At 38.7% G+C, this 20,246-nt stretch overlaps 1 protein-coding gene across 5 annotated transcripts in view; it reads right to left on the reverse strand.

The window, feature by feature from the left end:
* Positions 1 to 571: 571 nt before the first annotated feature.
* The window catches only part of PPARGC1A (PPARG coactivator 1 alpha), a 346,224-nt gene continuing 326,549 nt past the window's right edge, over positions 572 to 20,246 (reverse strand). For 4 of the 5 annotated variants that reach the window (XM_052682420.1, XM_052682423.1, XM_052682421.1 and 1 more), the window contains exons 8-13: positions 18,170 to 19,082; positions 17,468 to 17,572; positions 17,211 to 17,331; positions 7,299 to 7,420; positions 6,798 to 6,949; positions 572 to 3,946 (exon numbers count right to left, since the gene is read on the reverse strand). In XM_052682420.1, the coding sequence (XP_052538380.1) occupies positions 3,843 to 3,946; positions 6,798 to 6,949; positions 7,299 to 7,420; positions 17,211 to 17,331; positions 17,468 to 17,572; positions 18,170 to 19,082 (1,517 nt within the window). In that variant the 3' untranslated portion in view covers positions 572 to 3,842. Of the gene's footprint in view, positions 3,947 to 6,797; positions 6,950 to 7,298; positions 7,421 to 17,210; positions 17,332 to 17,467; positions 17,573 to 18,169; positions 19,083 to 20,246 lie in introns of those variants that run through there. The other variant, XR_008206611.1, reaches the window with a different exon arrangement.

Below are 20,246 nucleotides of genomic sequence, written 5' to 3' on the forward strand. Positions count from 1 at the left end.
ATCTGGGCTATTTGAAATCAGCTGTGACCATTAAGAAGAGCAATAGAAAACCCAGTCAATGACCAGCTGGGTGAGAAATCTGTCACTTTTGATAAAAAAGAGAAACAGAAGTGGATTTGAAACATTCGTTTCCCTTTATTTGCTCAGTGAGGCTGATGTGTACTGCACATTAAAAAAAAAAAAAAAATCACAGGAATTTTCATACAATGAATTAAACCACAAAAGTACATGTAGAATTGGCAGGTGGAAAACAGCCCAGTGTGGGCTTAACTAATAGCTCGCTTTCCCTGTTCAGCATAGTCCAACCAATAACTATACATGTTCACCTACTGCACAAATTTTACTGTAGCTCCATCAGGTCAGTGGTTCACATGATTGAAAATGTCTGTCACATAGGTACAAATTTAGAATCATCACATTATATTACATGGCTATTCTAGGTCATTTATAGATCAGATCTTATACTACAGTGATTGAAGTTCTCATTACAGCCATCAAAAAGGACACATAATCATTACCTACTGTAAGCTTATATCTAAAGGGATAAGAAGGTATGTATTTTGTTGGTGGGTTGTTTTTTTTTTTTTTTTTTCCAGCTGACCCAAGTATTACACCCCAGAGGCACAAACTTTCTTCTCAGTGCTGCTCTTGGTGATGGCAGCCCAACTGATTTTCAGAGCAGTTCAGTATGGATATTTTTTCCACAATTTTAGGCTCCCTCTGTTTGGATTTGGATCATTTTACCTTATGGAGGAATTACTTTGTTATAGCTCCAGAAAAGACCATAGTTTTTAAGTAGCAATTCCGTTACCTGTATTGCAGATGTGGTACTTACCACAGCATGAAAGCAACAGTACAATCTTCATCTCAAAGACATACAGAGCTATGCTGCAATTTGCCGCCAGTGACAATGTGGCACATGTGCTAATTTGAAATGTTCTTGGGAGGGGGAAAAAAAGGAAAAACGGAGTTTATATTTTGATGGGTTATTTACTACAGTGTCTACAAAGGATACAAATAGCTTTATTCAGCAATCCTAGCTCTACATTAATTTCTATATGTAATCTGTAAATCCACAGAGGAAAGCCATCTTCAAGATAAGAATGCTTGCCAGGCCAGTGAAAAAAAAAAAAAAGATCTATGACTTTTTGCCTGCTTGGCAAAAAAATAACCAACGCTCCCCTCTTCCCTCTCCCCCCCAAAACAAATCCACACCAATTTATTCATGTCAGCAATATAGGGCAAAAGAAAATGTATTTAAAATGTAATCACATAAATTCAAAGGCAAAATAGGTAATGCATCTGGTCCTTGAACACATAATATAATCTACTAAATATTGATTTCTTAAAAATAATTTATTGCTTTTAATATTTTTCTTTACAACAGAAGATACTCAAAATCCAGAAAGGAAAACTGTAAACTTTTAGTTTGGCATTCACACAAAGTTAAAATACCTGCATTTTTAACCTACAGAGCAACAACGAGAATTATGCAGATTAAAGAATGTTACGGTTGTAACACAGAACCTCTGAAAAAGTTCTTTTTTTTTTTTTCCTTTTTCTTTTTTATTTTTATTGCTACCTATCTACTGAGAAATAAGAAGCCGAAAAATCAAGCAAGCATCCAACAGGACAGATAGTGGAATCTCTCAGAACACAATATGCTGGTGATAAAATGAATGCAGCCATCAAAATCAACTGCACTGGCATGGGGCGGAATCAGTTTTCTAAGATTGGGAGTGGGAAAGGAGATTAAATAGTTAGGTGTGCCATACCTTTAAGAGGAGTCATGAATGCCAAACAGTAATAGAATACCAAATCTATACATTCGCAAGCAAATTCCAAACTTTGCTGATTCAGTCTAGAGACTCCAAGATCAGATGAAATTCTGATGCTCAGAATAGTAGTAGCTAACGGTTGTGTTTTTTTTCCTTTCACTTTCCTGAAGTTTCTATTTAATTTAGCAGAAGCAATGTCATCAGCAACAATGTCATGGGCACATCTGAGGCCATGCTAGTGCACAGTAAAAAAAAGAAAAAAAAGAAAAAAAAACCAACAAAAACCACTGCTTCTGCAAAAGCTGAATTTTCAGACAAAGCACTTACTCCAAACTGACAATCATCATGCATCCTAGGTATAAAATTTCCACTGGCCTTTTTCTTATTTTAGTCATCTCATAATTTATAATAAATAGGATAATCATAACTGATAAATATGTCTCTTTAGTAAACAAAGGAATGAAGGATCATTATTTATACAGGATGCATAACTGTAAAAAATACAGATAAATACCATCATTAAACTCTGCCAATGAAAAGATTACTGGCTTCGAGAACAGTGTTTAGACACAGAATTACTGTAAAAATCATACTGTACTGAGTACCTCAGCGTATTTTTATCAAATTAAAATCACAAAAATTAAAACAAAATAGCATTTTAAAAAGATTTCTGATCTCTAGTTCCAAAACTACTGTTGATACATAAAATAAAAACATTTCTTAATGATTACCCATTTGAGAGACTTTACATAAAATTATGATATCTCCTAGAAAAATTTAGATGAGAAAATTTCATTCCCCTAACAAATTCAGTGTATAAAACTGCAAAAAAAAACCAAGCAATGAGAAAAATGTGGAAAAATACTGCAGAAGTGGTTAACACCTTTTGGGCTAGGATCATCGTTGACAAAATTCTTACATAAGCTCACCAAGGAAGGGATGAATGTGTGTAAAGCGTTTTTGCAGTCAGACACACACACACTCGCACGTCCTCACCCACACGCTTTTCTCTTTTTTTTTTTTACAATCAAATATATATAAGCATAAGTTCAGCTTTCTACATATGTTAGTGTACAATAATTGTTTCACCTCATATAATTACATTTGAGTATTCTTGATTAAGAAAAATTCAGCAGTTTTTGAAAAGAAGGCTGCATTTACAGTGCATAGCTGTAACAAAAAAAAAACATTGTCATACAGTATGTACATAAATAAAAATACTCCATTTAACATCTGTAAATACTCAACTACTTTAGAGAACGTAGCAAATAAACTATCTGCGCTCACACCCAGATAGTTCTATCCAACTCTCATTAATAATGTAACACCACGTCCGCTCATTAGAATAAATCGCTGAACAAGCTGCACATTTGACCATTAACACGGCTTTGAAAACTTTGCTGTGGAAGATCAACATTGTAGACATTTACATGGGTGTCAGAATTAAAAGACGAAACTTCAAAATGTTAGGGAAGCTTTAGCCTTTCATTTTCTCTTCTGCAAGGAAAAAAAAAAACAAGAAAAAAAAAAGAAAGATCTTAAAACTAAAACACATTGCAGGCTTGTGGGACCTGCGTTTTCTTCTGGATTGTCATTTATCACTCTGTTGTGAGAAGAAGCTTCATTTAAAAAAAAAATGCAGTGTCTGATTCCCAGACATCAGCAGCCATAGTTCGCAAATTTGTTCTTTTTCCGCTTTGCTTTTGTTCTCGTTTTGTTAAAATGCACTATGTACACATTTTGAAGTTCTACGTTGTAAGTGTATCTCTGTGGAACTGCTGCCATGACATGTGGTTTGCCCTCGGTCACGAGAGGACCGCAGGCTGCCCCGCCACCGGTCACCCGCGAAAGCAAAGCTGACACCCATGGACACGCGTGTGCTTGCTGGAAAGCCATTCTGCCTCCTCCCTCCTCGAGCAGCTGTGTTCATGTAAACCATGGTTTTGAACAGAGAGTGTAAAGTAGGAGAAATTCCTAAGTATGACTTTTAATTGTCCATTATTGAAGGACGTGATGTCCGTGAGGTATTCGCCATCCCTCCGTTTTCCTCGGGTGTGATACATGTTACCTGCGCAGGCTCCGCTGTGCCTCTTTAAGTAAACTATCAAAATCCATGGAGTCATACTTGCTTTTAGTGGAAGCAGGATCAAAATCATCTGAGTTTGAATCTGAAACCCAAAGAGATGCAAGGTCAGTTAACAGGCACAAGGCGCTGGTGAGCGCTTCCATCTTTTTCTTCGTACAGCAGTATGAACAAACACTACAAAAATCACCCATCCATTCAGCATGGATGGAGCTTTCTGTAAGAACAAGACTTTAAAAAATGCATAGTATGTCTTCAGCAGAATGAGTGAACTATAAAATGAATGTGTACGTATTGAACCGGTAAACTCCAAAGAGCTTCTCCAAAGACTGAGCACTGCCACTCTAAGACTCTAAGTAGTCATAGAATGGCTGAGGTTGGAAGGGATGTCTCCAGATCACCGGGTTCACATCTAGTCCATGTAACCATCACATGTGTTCTACCAAAAAACGCATTACGGTTCTGCAGCTGTGTTTTGTAAGGTCTAATATCCCAAACTTACTTTTCCTGAGATAGGTGATAGCAGCTGACTGTGGTGAAAGCCACCACAGCCTGCAGAGAGGCATGCATGAGACACAGCCATGGGCTGACCTGCCATAGGGCCTGATGCACCACACCACACCTCCTTCAATCTCTCTTATTTTCTGCTCTGACTGTTTTGGTTTGCTTGTTCAGAACATGAGCAGCTCAGAGCAGAGTCTCCATGCTGCTGCACAAGCAATCTCAGGTGGCATCCTCAGCTCTTTGTAACATAAGTGTAACAGCAAGAACAGCAGTTCACCATCTGTGGAATGTGTGTTTTAGATGGGATATGTAATACCTGCTCCAGTGCTAATAGTTGCCAGGACATCATTCTGTTCCTAGAGCAAAGGAGGGATCACTTTGTGGCAATACAGTTCCACTGCAGCAATTACTGACTCGACTGCAAGAATTGTATTTCCTTTTGGAGTCATCCCTGTTCAGCTCTGGCTCTCCCTGGTTTCTATGTCACAGAGAGTGCCATTTTCTTGCCATTTCTTCTGTTGAATTAATCAGAACTCCCCATTTACCTCTATAAGACATACTGTGAATTAAATGTTCATTACAAGTCCTGTTAAGACAATATCTTCTCACAGAGGAGAGGTGTTAAACTTCTGACTACTATTTTCAAGTGTTTTCTTTCTTCTGTACTCAACCCAAAGCTGATTAATTCTTCCTGTCCTTGTACTAGCTCATGAATTTTCAAGTTCATCCTGCCTGTGTAGCAATATCAGATACACTGAAATACAGAGAATGCAGTCTGAAGTAGAGAGGCTCAAGCTGTCAACGGGACAAAGTGAAAATACTCTGCTTAGAGATACTCTGTGAATCCCACTCTGGCAAGTTCTGCCAGGAAATACTCTCAGCGATGAATAATGTTCCAGGAGGGTTCCCTTTAGACAACTTACTTCAAACCCTAGATTTTCTGAAACACAGGAGGCCTTCACTTCCACTACCAAAGATAAGTCACAGCAAGTTAAGACTTCAATCTGCTTATAACGTTTATATTGTTTTTATCAGCCCACATTTCAACAAATGCCTTGCTACCTTTTACATATTCAACATTACCTTATATCTCTCCAGAAGTCAACTGCCTTTTCTTAGCTTTATATTATCTGTATAGCCACTGAAGAGAATTATAGCATATTCATTGTGAACAATGTGTATCGTCTTTATCATTAATTCCGAAAATACATCAATTGGTTAGTGAAAATATATTTGTATTCACTTTCTGCATTGTACAAAGCCAAGGGCAGTAGATACAAGATTTCATTAGCACTGTGTTACAGGGTTATGCAGGGATTTTAATGACTGTGGTCATTTATTCATAAAAAATAACTCCACAGTATCAGACTAATATAGATTCAGCAGCAAACTGTCCCTTGCTATTTTATCCAGTAAGAGCATCTCCCGTACCATTAGACTATTTATACAGGCATCAGGAAAGCTTTAACATTTGATGAATGCTTTCAAAGGTAATTAAATAAGAGGTGAGATTATAATATAATATAATATTAAAAGGATGTTTGGGAAATCTGCATGGACACTTTATGCACGTACATCAGTACTCCTCCTATAAGAGTTTTAACACTTCCAAACATCCTCGCAAGGGGAAGCATCATACTCTGACCCACAGCATAGGGCAGAACCCTACATTTATGCCAGAACAGAACTGGGGAAGATCCAGGTGAGTTATCATTCTGCTATCACTGACACACACCAATGGTACAGCAACACCAAGAGATTTGCCATTCTCTCCACTGGCTGGAGCCTCTCACATCATCAGTGGAAGTCCTTGCAGGGAGACACATTCACACATAGATGCTGATGGACAGTGTGAAAACCACCAGCTGAGATCTGTGCCCTTTGCTATAGGACAGGTCAGATTTGGTCATGAGTCCCTCTAGCTTTCAAACCTAAGAAACTACAAATCACATTTAAGGAGTATTTCTGACAAATTCTATCACACACTCACAGCAAAATAAGATTACAGCAAATCTGGGGGAAAGATGAGAGGATGAGGCTTCTACTTTGGTTTTTTTGTTTATGGTTCATATAATCAAATTGTGTTAGAGAAAAGGAGCACACCAATGAACAGTAAAGAATTGAACAAGTTTTTGGGGTGCTATCATTTCAGTATGGCTATGTACTATTGAATACTGGGCATTTGTTTTATTAGTGATGGAGATGGGCTTTAAAAGAATTTTCACAGTCTGAAATATCTGAAAAAGTTAATACAGTGTACAGCTCTGATTCGTAGACTTTAACATGCAAGTGAAAAAGTACCTTCTTTAAATCCCTCACACCGACTATTCAAGTAACAGAAGCAGGTCACAAAAAACAAGCAGACTAAATTCTTCTGAGTTACAACATGGTTCCAGTTATGTACTTTAATTCACAGAGAGCAAGATACCTACCTAGGTCTGCATAGTTAGACTTGCAAAACTGCTTGCGTCCACAAAAGTACAGCTCAAAGTCAGGTTCATTTGACCTGCGTAAAGTGTATCCATTTTCAAGAGCAGCAAAGGCATCACAAGTGTAGCGGTAGGTGATGAAACCATAGCTGTCTCTGTAATTAAAAAAGACAGTCATGAAAAATAAAAAAGCTAAAAAGAGTAAACACACATTTGTGTAACCCCTTCCTGAAAGCAAGAACTTGCAAGAGATCCAGCAGTGGAAATGCCAGAAGTACAGCATCCATTGATCATCCTGTCATGCAGCTAAATACTTACTTCTGGGACAGGAAATCTCAACTAGCAAGATTAATAAATAAGGATGAAAGAAAATAAATATGGCTTTGAATTCAACATGCCATCTGTAACAGTACTTACACTTACACTCCCATACCAGTAATCTTACTGCCATAATTTTTTACATAGGGCAGCTCTCAAACAAGAGCTTGTTTGAAAAGTTCTTACCCATCATCCCGCAAATTTACTGCGCACTCCTCTATTTCACCAAAAACTTCAAACCGGTCCCTCAGTTCTTTTCGGGTTGTGTCAGGTCTGATTTTACCCACATAAATCACACGATGCTCTTCCTGTTAAGAAAGAGCAGGACAAGATTTTACCAAATGTGCAATACAGAGGACCCTACACATACATGCATACAGATACATTCACACGGATAGGCAGAGGATGCATATTTATACTAATAGTCACTTGCAGAAGATCTACTGCATTCAGCTAATGATTGAAATATTCTCTCCTGGAAAGCCTTTAAGGTATTTAAACGATGCCAGATTTTTTGGGTAATTTTCTCCCAGAAGGTTTCATTGAGTGCTGTCACTGTTCTGCTATATAAAATGACAGACCACTCCCTCTGTATCTTATTGCATCTTTTTCCCTTCCATCTTCCCATGACTTGCCCTTTAAGACTACAAATTCTCCAGGACCAATCCCCTTTCTCTTACTAGCTATACAACACTGGGAACTAAGATGTGAAGCAGCATAAAATAATGCAGCAAGTGTGTAAGTGTATCATAAACATAACAAAATGGATTATAGACATAACATTATAAACTCAGATGACTCATTAGCTGACTCATTCTGCAATCAGCAGTTCCATCACAATCTATACCTTAAACAGAGGAAAGACTGTGAGGAGTCCAGAAAATGAGTTTTATTAAAATAAATATTGAAATAAATAAATGGAGGAAAGAGAGAAGAATAAAATATTTCCTGTGGTCACCACTGCCTTTGGGTTTGCTAAGAAGAAGAACATGACAGAATTTCCTGATTTTAAAGATTAGGGGGTCATTTGCAGGTTCCTTTGACACTTGGCGCAAACTAACAGAGACGCTTTAAAAATAATCGAGTCATGGTCATACAGCTCCTTTCTGAGTGAAAATGCTCAGGAGAATGACAGAAAGACAGGGAAAACCTGTCAAGAGTCACTTTAAGAATATCTGGATTAGCACCTTACTGGGGACAAAGTCATTCAGTGAGTTGCAACCAAAAAAAAAAGTGAAAAAGAGATCTTCAAACCACTGACCTTAATAATCAGAGCAAAGAAGTAGTAGCTTTAGAAAGCCCCAATGCTCTGATTGCCTTTGGCCTGGAGAACTACTGGCCTCTTGCTCAGCCCTTGCACACACCCACGTGTCTGTTCCATAAATTGTACCTCCATCAAATTCTTAGCTGGTGTAAATCTGTCAGTCAGTGGAGCAATGTCAGTTTAAACCATCAACTTGGGCACCTGAGACTTGCATAGAATGTAGGTGCTGAATTCCAAAGGAGCTATACTGACTGCTGAGAATTCTTGACTATCTTAACCTGGAGGTGCCTAAAGGCTAATGGCACCTCAACACGCTGAAGGCTCTAGGGATCTAAATACAAATTTGCATTCCTGCTCAGAAGCATCCTAGCTTGAAGAGTAAGGTACCTTACAGTGACACAGTTCAGCTATAGCACAAAATGTATGTTTTCTGAGAGTCCCTAGACAGGTATAAGACACCAGTAATTTCTGGACCACAGCTAATTGGCACTCATAAGACAGTAGGACTGAGATCAGACCACAATGCTTGTGGAAACAGAAATTATCCTGATGCTGCTTCTTTACTTGCTTGAGCACTCATCTGAGATAAAGGGACCATCAGAACTCCTCTTCACATGGGTATGCAAAATCATGGTTCCCTGTTCCCAGGACAGCACACTGCTCCCTGAAGCTGCTTAATGCGAAATAAACGAACAATTCTTGCAGCTGGAAGTTGAAACGAATGTACCTGCCTCCCAACAGAAGACACTTCTCACTAGCGTACTGAGTCAACTATTTTTGCTTACACTTTTCCTGGCCTCGTAAATCTCAGGGGCTCAAGTCCAGTTCATCTATGCTCCAGAGAAACTAAAGATATGAGTCCAAAGCTCCAGAGAACAGCTCCCACTACTCTCACTTCTTGGACAAAACTCCTACTCATTAAGGTGTAGTACAAAAAGTGATCACTGCAATTTTCTGGATCCTTTGTATCCCTAGTTGGCCAACTGGAGACCCTGACTGCTCCTCCAAAGCATGTATATGCTCTTCTTACTTGAAGAGATCATGTAACTGTCTCATTTAAATGCCTGAAACTACTGCTTCTATTGATTATCCAAGGAACCAAGGTGATAGGATTAATAGTCCTCCACTGCCCTGCTGGGACAGACAATTTCACTTTTAAATGTTATGCCCTCTAAAGTTCACCATTTAAAAGCTGTTCTTGCTCTTTGTAGTAGGCATAAAGCCTAAAGAAGTTAGCACAGCTAAAAGAAGGGTAAGCATGCTCACAGATGGCCATACATTTATGAAGAAGGGTTACTTTACAGACAGTTGCTGTTTCTTACTCCTACTCTCCTGATTCAGGAGTCTGGGTAGACCTTCTACGAACTAGGAAACATAGACAGCAAGCAACAGAAATCTGCATTTCTTCCATTTCCCCCATTCTCATTCTGCTTCCTTTCAGTATGGCTGGGTGCTATAAACTTCAAAAAGAAGAAAATCTGCATATGCACAGTAATTACTTTTTCAGACTGTTTTACCAAATCAAGAATTTAACTGCATTGAAGCACTTGATAAGAAACAATTCCATTGATACTTGCTATTGAACCTAAATGGCTGACCAGATGGAGCAGAACATAACATAGCAGACTGCTTAATATACTTTAGCTGAGATAATACATCTCGACTGAAAAAACATAATGTTTCACTCCCTGACACGGAGATTGTTATATTGCAGAGTGATGGAAGTAACTACTGCATGCTCTCCCATAAGTCTGTGTGCATGCCTTTGCAATTTTTACTTCCTCTATCCTTCTAATAACTTTCATATATCTAATATCCCTTTAAGACAACTGTAATAAAACAAAACTGAACAACTAAGAAACGCCTGTTAAACTATCATTAAGGGAGTAAGTTAAACTTGCAAAATTAAGGAAATTCAAATTTAAAGCTGAAATGCACCATATGTCCTCTAGTGTGTACATGAGGAGATGTTCGTTCAAGTATTTTTTTTAAGCAGAATGCTGTGATGGTATGAGGTACTGGGGAACACAGGATTCATACAGCACTGTCTTTATCTTGTTTAGCTTTGGCTTATTTAAAGTGGTTATGAAAGAAATATTTGTATTTAAAAAGACACCTGCATTTTACTCCCATTAACAATAAGAGTTATACAAGCCTAACAAGATTATAACATACCTCTAAATGTTAAAGACCCTTATTTTGTAACACGTCGCATGCTTAAGTCCATATGTGCATATTAAGTATGCTTTTTACTGCACTTGTAAGAGGAGATGATATACGCCTTGGAAATTTAGAGAACTAGGGAAAAAAGCCTTTGTTTTCAACTTAATGGGGGAAGATGAACCTGAAAGAAACAATTGTGTTCATATTTCCCTCTCAGAAATGCAGATGATTTACAATCACAGAATCATAGAATCATTAAGGTTGGAAAAGACTTATAAGTTCATCTGGTTCAACTTTTCACCTGCCACAATTTTGCCTACCAAACCATGTTTGTTAGTACCACATTTACACATTTCTTGAATGCCTCCAGGGATGGTGACCACCTCCCTGGGCAGCCTGTTCTAGTGCCAGACCATTCAAGTTTCTCCTAATATCCAACCTGAATCTCCCCTGGCTTTTAAGTGTACATAGCTCATTGTTTTACCAAGTAAACAAAGAAAAAAAGAAGAGTGTAGACAGCTTCCTCAAGCCCAGTACGTCTGTCTTCTTTGTCTAAATTTCCTTCTTCTTAATCTTGCTCTTTCCTCCTGGCAGTAAAAACAATTGAAGAGGCAAATGTGGCAGAGAATCTTAGACTGAAAATCACTATTTCAAGTATCAAATTAAAGTGCTAGAACATTAGCATGACTGGAGAAAATAGGTCCAGGATATACCTTCACAAATTTAAGTGTCAATAAAACTATCACTCATCTCCAAAATATCTCTGATGTTAAAGGTCTTTTTGTCTTGCAAAGGCTGTCTACAAAATTCACTTTGTTTCCCCTTCCTCGTTCTTAACCTTTAATTTGATTAAATCTCAGGCCAACAGACATATTAGTTTTCACATGTTTTTTTGTACCTGGCTTCTTCACCTAACATTTGTTTTCTTTGCCTGCCTCTCCTTACTGCACCCTGGGGTGCTGCTGTCCTCATTTCCCCTACCATTTTTTGTCTGCACATCTGTGGTACATAACTAGCTCTCCAAGAGCTCAACTATGCTCTATGTGAAGATGAGGCTAAAAATGAGAAGAAATTATAAAGTTGAGGTCTACCACAAGCAGCATGGAGGAATAGGATCTGGAGCTGTTAGCTGAACATGAGCCAGCAGTGTGCCCATGTGGCCAAGAAGGCCAATGGCATCCTGGCTTGTACTAGAAACAGTATAGCCAGCAGGACCAGGGAGGTGATTGCCCCTCTGTACTCAGCACTGGTGAGGCCCAACCTCGAGGCTGTGTTCAGTTTTGGGCCCTTCACTACAAGCATGTCTAGAGAAGGGTATTAAAGATGGTGAGGTCTCTGGAGCACAAGTCTTGGGAGGTGTGGCTGAGGGAAGAGGGATGGTTTAGTCTGGAAAAGAGGAGGCTCAGGGGAGACCATATCAATCTCTACAACTACCTGAAAGGAGGTTGTACTGAGGTGGGGGTCGACCTCTTCTCCCAGGTGAACAGTGACAGGACAAGAAGTAATGACCTTAAGTTGTGTCAGGGGAGGTTTGGGTTGGATATTACAAAAAACTTCCTAGTGAGGTATTGGAATAAGCTGCCCAGGAGGTGATGAAGACATTGTCCCTAGAGGTTTTCAAGAAAAGGATAAGCATGGCACTAAGGGATATGGTTTAGTGAACAAGGTGATGATGGTTTGACAGATGGACTAGATGATCTCAGTGGTCTTTTCCAACCTTACTGATTCCATGATTCTAAGCTTATCAAAGCTCTGCTGCTTCCTGCAGCACACGTGGCTGGCTGGGTACAAGCCCCTTTCTGTAACGCCTTACATGCCCAGTGTTTTGTGACTTGATCTTCATCCTTAGAACTGAAGGCCAGAAAACATTTCGAAAAAGCAATGAGAGTGGTTGGGCAGAGTCTGAAAAATAGAAATGCTATGAATGCAAGAGCCAGTAAAATGTAAGATTCGGACATCATAACAATAGTAAGAAACACTGCTGTAGATTCTGTATTAAAGAAGACTTGTAGGCTAACTATGACCTGGTAGACATGTATGAATGGCAAAAGGAAGACTCGCAACAAATGAAGAACTAAAAAGAACACTGCACAATGTTCTCAAATCTTGTTGTGTGGCTGAGGGCTGAAAAAATTCTACCGCCTTCCAGGGTGACTGCTGAAAACATAGCGATGAATCAATAAAACTCAAGATTTTAAACAATCCGTTTGAAATATTTTCAGTAAATTGTACAGAAAAAGCATAATGCCTGGGATCAGGCCCACCAAGATGAGCAACCACAAAAAAAAAAGTCCAAACTAAACAACCAACATGCATTTGCTCCTTCATTTGTGGGAAATTACTCCATTATGGGCTGTGTCTGGTTTCAGACTTCAAAGAACCCAAGCATTCATTTAGGAAACCACCTTTCTCCTGCCTTCCTGTTGTAGAGAAATTTATTTTCTTTGAAACCATGTGTTTCTTTTCTGTTGCAGTGGCATCACAGTGCATTTATCTTCTTGTATCTGTAAGCTCTCTGGGACAGGGGCTTGTTTCATACAGACTGTCAGCACTTACATATGAAAGTAGTAATGCTAATATTAATTTTCTACTCAGGTAGAAGCCATGCCCCGAAAGGTATTTGCTATGTGGTTTAATAAGCTGCTGCAGGAAAAGCCTGCATGCCTAAGAAATGCCTGGGGTGTACAACGAGAAAAAAACAGTCCTCAGTCTTCTTGGCAAAACAGAGCAATCTGCCCTGGCTGGGGGTTAGATTGTAATTTCTAGAAAGCTCTCAGTAGCCTGTTCTGTCCTGCAGTTGTTCCTGGAGCTTCATGATGAATGAATGTGTCTCTGCTATGGTCTGGAGAGCACTATTAAGTTAAGTGAGTCTTGGTGGCAGGCTGGCCTTCTGTTCAATGAGGACCCATTCTAAAATGAATTGTGGACAAGTGACATCAAGATCAAGCTACACTCTGCTAAAATTTATTCCATTAAAAAAGGCATCATAACCAAGAATACAAATATGACAAAAATATCCTGACTTTCTAACTGAAAAATGACTTGTGAGCTCAGTAGTCTATATTTTTTGTGTGAGACTGCTCAAAATAAAGATCCCACTCCATGAAAAAGACACTGAATCTCCAGTCACCGGAGAAGGGAAGACAGAAAAGAAGCAAAGAGAAAAACAACAGAGAACTTTTTGAAGTTAAGCCACCATAGCTGTAAATCTAGACAGGAACCCATACACAGAAATGCCAGCTCAGGCTTTCAGTTGATCTGAAGCTACTGCAGCCAATACATCACATGCAGACTAACCATGTAGCCATTTAAATGTACCTTTGCCACATAGCATGAGCAAAGGCTTCTAAAACAAGCCTCTTCAGCAATCTACAAATATGTCTTTGCATCTGCCAAAATACAAGCTGCTTCACAATCAGAGAGCATTGCTACACATATGGTTTTGACAGATTAAAATATGCCTATTTTTTTCTCATCTCTTTTTCCTGGGATTTACACTCATGTTGTCACATGAGAGTAATTCCAGATATTGAACCAGTAAGACCTGATGGCTTTTTGTTGAGTCATGCTTTCTGTTCCCTTTCCTCTGTGCATCTTTTCTAAAGCCAGCTCCCTGAGACCTCAGCACTGCTTTTCATGAAGAAAAGCTACCTTCCCTGAGTAGCCAGCACCTGGGGCCCTAATAGTGCTCAATCTTTGAGCTGCACTTTCAACAGAATTAGGAGGCATGTTGTCTTGAACCAGTTCTTGCAGCATGAGGATGAGCTAGAAAGAAAGGAAAATAGACTCCAGTGCAGAATTTATGGAAATCTAAACTTATGGAACTTACAGAAAGAGTTCAAGGAAAGACAAAAAGGATTCTTATGACTGAACAGTAAATGAGTTGGGCCTTTTTGGAAAGAAAAGAGTGACACATAAGAGACTCATAATCCAAAAGGACTCATAATCCAAAATCAATAAGAAAGGGAACAGAGAATGCTGGACGAAAAATAGCACCTTTGTTCAGTTAATATGCACCTTATCACTGACTTTGTGGGATCAAGGTTTCCCTTTCAATGCTCCCCTTTCTCCTATCCCCCACTGATTCGCACAGGGCTTAAACTGGCATGATTCAACACAGATTTTTAAAGTGAAAGTGTTGGTAGACTTTGGAGAAAGGAGTTAATATGACTTCAGCTACATTTCCTGCAGCTCTTGGATGACTGCTTTTAAAATTTTTGCCATGTTCTATTTATTGATATTTTATAAATATATGATTTGTCATCTCACTAAGTCATTTCAGGTCTAATTTATTTATGTTTATTAATACACAATTTCATTAATGAAGTTAATTAACATGACAGTGCTCACTTTAGAAGAGAAAATAAATTCGGCCTTGAATTAGAAAATACTAAATTTCTTAACTTGGAAGAAATGATGGTGCAGCACATCTAGAGCTTTTCAGGGATCTTCTCTTTCTCCTTTTCCCTTCATTAGTTAGTAGCCAAACATTTCCTCATTTTAAACTAAATCAAATTTTCTATCTTCACAGTAGGATTCAGGTTTTTATACCAATAAGATACAGTAATTGAGAAGTAGCAAGATACCTTCATGACAGAGGTCTACTTAAAACTCTAATTTATGTTAGATCTAAGAAAGAACAGCCATGTAAGTTACGATTGCCAGAAGTCAGTATTATCTCTAAACAGATGGAAGCAAGAAAAACACCAACAGTTGACTTAAATATAGCCCATTCTGAAGCCATGCAAAATTCTTCCATTGCATTCTGTCATGGTTTTATGATTTTTGTTATCAGTATTCTACATCACAACATTACGTAGTGCACTGAGAGATGAAGAGTTAATACTCCAGTTCCATGGATTGTTGATATTTCTGGGTACCTGGTTCTCAGAAGAGAAGAACAACTACATGCCCCAGAGGATTTTGTGTTTCTGTTTTCCATTCAGAGGGAAAGATAAAACTGTTTGCAAGTCACGAGAGGTCCCTTTTTCCTTTCTGCTCATCTCTGCAGTGTGTGTGCTCCCTAGCCATCTCGCCTTCAGCATTAGAGCAAAGCCTTCAGTTTTTGGACACACTCTCTTTTTTTTTTTTATTTCTTAGCCTCAATTCCAATTATATTGTATTGTTATCTTACATTCCACTATCATATTTAGTAGATAAGTCTGTTTCTCCTCAGATCATTGCTGCTGTTTTGTTTTTAGGCCCATCTCCATACCCTTTCCCCCTTTTCTGGGGTGTGGTCCCATGAGTCCCCCCTGCCCCATTAGCCACCGAACTGTGCTGACCTGCCCATAAACCATTGACAGCTTCCCTGAGTTTCAGATCAGAACATGCTATAGCTCTGAATCTCATGCTTTACAAAATTTATGTATCACCTATACTATGTACAGAGGTCACCTGATGCAGAGAAAAGCAAAATGATTTATCAAGCTCACAAAGAACAGCAACAGAGATGAAATCCATAAACTGAAGATGCATATTCCCTCCCAGAACTTCTCATTGCCACAGACTATGCCAGTCTCTGCTGATCTTCATACAAGTAGTTTTGAGGGTGTAAGTATTTGGACAAATGCCACAGAGTCTGTAACAGTTTTTTACTACAAAGTTCACTAAACATATTGGAAAGAGATCTACTCATTTTGGTGAGCTTTGGAGAGAACATTAAGGGAAAATGTGGAAATGAAGGTAAGCATCCCAGTACACACCAGTTTGTGCAGAGCAGCAGTAAAGGGAGCCCACCAGATAGGCTTAACAATCACAACAGGAGTCCAGAATTACAGCAGCTCCCAGCTTCCCAACTTATCAAAACCATCATGCAGGGAAACTAGAAGGGGGCAAAATCCAAACGTCTATTTAACAGCCATTTTTCTGTCCTGCTGCTACTACAGGCAAGGGAGTTGCTGATCACCTCATGGGTATTTCCTTTGCTGCAGGTACTTCAGTCAGATGAACAAATTAATCAAGTAACACACGTTCATTGTGAAAGGGGCAGCGTGAAATGACATTTTTAAATTGCATCATGTCTTCAGACTGTTTTGCTAAAAAAATCTTAAAAATACCTTAAAAGTAAACTGTGTTATAGACAAGAAAGAAACAATAAAAGACATGCCTCTGGATGTCAGTTTCAAATTCTGTACTCTCTGTATAGATAATTACAGCTACTGGAAACATCTAGTGACCAGTATGTAAGCTGACTGGCTTCTTACATTGCTTCTGCAGAGGAAGAGAAATACTGAAACTAGACTTGACTATTGGCATCCTGGAAGGTGATATACAGTAAAAACTGTGGGTTCACTGATAGATCACTATAAGGAATAGACTGGGTCACTTTTAATTCTTTGCTGTCTGGGATGAAGCCTTTTCCTAGAAAATCTTTTTTTTTTTTTCTGTTTTTTGTTTGTTTGTTTGTTTGTTTTCTGTTGACTGACCTGGAGAGTTGCAATTTAAAGAAGCTGAAAAAATTAGTGCTGTACAATCAAAACACAAATTGTTATGAAAACACATATTTGCCTAAAATTCTAAATACAAAGAAATGCACATAGACAGATATTTGCATTTTGTTTGTTCCATTACGAAGAAGAAATAAAATAGAATCTCATTCCGAGTTTTAGAAATCTACCAAAAGAAACAGAAACCTATTTCAAAATGAAAGTTATCTTCACAGTGCTTACAATTGCTTTCTGCCTCTGTCTCTCCCTTTGTTTGGCCCTTTCAGATTCCCGTTTTTCATACTCTTTGCGGTATTCTTCCCTCTTCAGCCTTTCATGCTGATATTCCTCATAGCTGTCATATCTAGGAAACATAACTTAGTCATTAAATCAAGCACCTGCATTTCTTAATGTAAATTTAGTAGTACAGTTTCTGGAATGCTTTATTATCTCTTCAGAACCAGCTGAAAAGCACACTAAATGCACACAAAATGCACTACCTGGGTCTGCGACTGTACGGTGATCTGGATCGCGACCTTGCACGTGAGGGAGAACTTCGGTGTGCTTGGTGTCTACAGTGGCTGGACTCGTAACAGTGGCAAGATCTGCAGGAAAGAAGAAAAAACTAAAACCATTCACCTCTGTCATTCACTTTGAATCTATTGACACCATTTTCTCCTGAGCTACCTCTTAACCTGACCTTACAATTTCTTCTAAGCTACCAGTGAAATTTTCCAGTGACAGTTTGCGATCTCCTAGTCAACTAAGGGGCCTCAAGTGATTTTGCCCCCCTCCTATAATGTTTCTTATTGAGGCTAACAGAGAGCAGAGAGTCAGCCACTGTCAACTTCATCTGATAGGGACTGCAGCTAGATTGGCACCGGGCAGCTTGCAGATAATGGGAAAGGTTAGTTGTGTGTATCTCTCCAATTGCTCTGCCTCTGACCTGACTGGCTCCACTCAGAAAGTGTAAACTTGGCAAATTTAAAGGATAATGGCAACAAATGTTTCCGCAGCAATCCTGTAACCTTCAGAGCTAATCAGATTGGGGCAATAAAAACAATTGCACTGGATCATGGGTTCTGGTTTTTTTTTGTTTTTTTTTTTTTTTTAAATTGTTTATTTCCTTCAAGACACTCTGTGCTTTTGCTGTTTTCCTTCTTATTACCAACAATGCTGATGTATGAAATTGCTCACTGTACCTTGAAGAGGATCTACTGCAGGGTGACCTTGATCTCGATCGGGAATATGGAGAACGGGAACAGGACCTGCGTTGAGGAAAGGACCTTGATCTAGAGCGTGTCCTTTGGGATCTTTGAGAAAATAAGGATTTGGGTGGAGATACTGAATCTCTGCATGGAGAGTTAAAAGAAGAGCAAGAAGGCGATACGTCAAATAATGAATAGGCTTGTGTCCCATCCCAAGGGTAGCATAGTTTATCACTTTCATCTTCACTGTCATCAAAGAGACCATCCATTGCTAGTCCTGAATTTATAAACATAGGTAGTTTGGAAAATTGTTCATTACTGTAATCACTGTCCCTTAGTTCACCGGTCTTATCTGCTTCTTCATCAAAAACAGCTTGGCTGGGGTGACCAAAATGCTTATTAAGTTCAGCCCGAATTTCTTGGTCTTGGAGCTGTTTTCTGTTATTACCTTGGGATCCCTGCTTACTTGTCTGTAAAGTCTCTTTCTTGAAATACTGGTCTTGTCCTAAAGAAGAACAAATCTGACACTGCCACCCAGGTGAAGAATCCTTAAATTCTAGTTGTCTGGAGTCCTGAAGTTCCTGGGATATTTTAATGTGTATTTCCGACTTTGAATTCACAGATTGACAGTAGTCATGGTCACCAAACAGCCGCAAACTGGGCCGTTTTGTCTTTCTCTCCTCATGTCCACTGGACAGTGCTGTAGTCTTGCTAAGCTGTGCATACAGCTCAGTCTGTTCTGGACCCTTCTTGACTGGGTTGTTTCCTTGAGAACTGGAAGACTCACTATAACGGGGCTTTTTTGAAGGTGGTGCAACAGTCTTGCATGATGACTTCGGCTTAGGTGAAGTCCTGAAAGGATTATCCTGGTTGGCTTTATGAGGAGGGGTCGTAGGTGGAGTTAGGCCTGAAAGAAAAAAAGGAGGAACAGATTTTTAAGCAGACAAATTTTAGTGAAGACACACATGCTTCTTTAAAATAGATAAAAAAAAACAAGACTCATTCTACATCAATTTAATTTAATTCATCTGGAAATTAGAGTGTTTAGGGTTTGAGACACCAAAGTTCTGGTGACAACAATAGCAACAGTACTAATGCATGGCCATTAATCTTCAACATCCTTTCTGCCCCTCCTCTTCTTTTATGATACCCGCCTCTCTGCAGACTCTGATAGAAAAGATCAAGAGATAAAAATCAAAAGACTTTTCTGATAAAAATCAAAAAGATTTTGATACAAAAATGAAAAGTAAAGGACTGGCACAGTCAAACATCTAAGGAAATTAGCAGACAAAAACCTGAATGAAAGGAAGTCCAAGAAAAATAAATGAGCACTACCAAAGCAACTTGTGCAGTACACAAAACTTGAATGTAAGGAAGTACAGCAACTCTGCAACTTGACTGCAATGACTCTTTGTCTACACAGTTCATTAACTTAGTAAACCATTGCTAATGTATGTATAATACATTCTTGTAAAACTAATACATTTTGCCTGAAATGTAGTTCTGCAACTGAAACCTAAGTGAACAATGAGGCTAGTACAATTGTAATGAACCATTGCATCTAGAACAAAATATTAGTGGAAGTCATGAAATAAGGAGTAGATATGAAACTGATAAGAATTTCAAGATTAACAATATCACTAGCTACCAGGATTTTTCACACAACTCTAGTACATTACATCACTACAGTGAGATGAAATTGCAGGAAGGACTGCAGCCCATTCTAGTAAAACCTCCAAACCAAAGCAACACCTTACAATAATTCATGTTTAAATCACAGAAGTTCTTCAGACTATATAAAGAATAACCCTGTGCAAAATAACAGTACACTGAACAATGCTGTCCAAGATTTCCTTTTCTAGCCCAAGCAATGAGCTTTCCATGACTTTCACAGCAAGAATGAAAAGAGTGCAGACACTTCCAAGAAATGAATGTTTCAAACATGGCTGCAGAGTTTTGTCTTTTTAACCATACAATGGAGCTCAGCAGATCAATGCAAATGGAACATATTTTATAGTGTTTTGCTGTAGAGAAAAAAAAACATTCATCAATGCATAGTGCTCCCTAAGGA

Source organism: Tympanuchus pallidicinctus, unplaced genomic scaffold, assembly GCF_026119805.1.
Source record: "Tympanuchus pallidicinctus isolate F22 unplaced genomic scaffold, pur_lepc_1.0 scaffold2, whole genome shotgun sequence".
NCBI classification, from domain to species: Eukaryota; Metazoa; Chordata; class Aves; order Galliformes; family Phasianidae; genus Tympanuchus; species Tympanuchus pallidicinctus.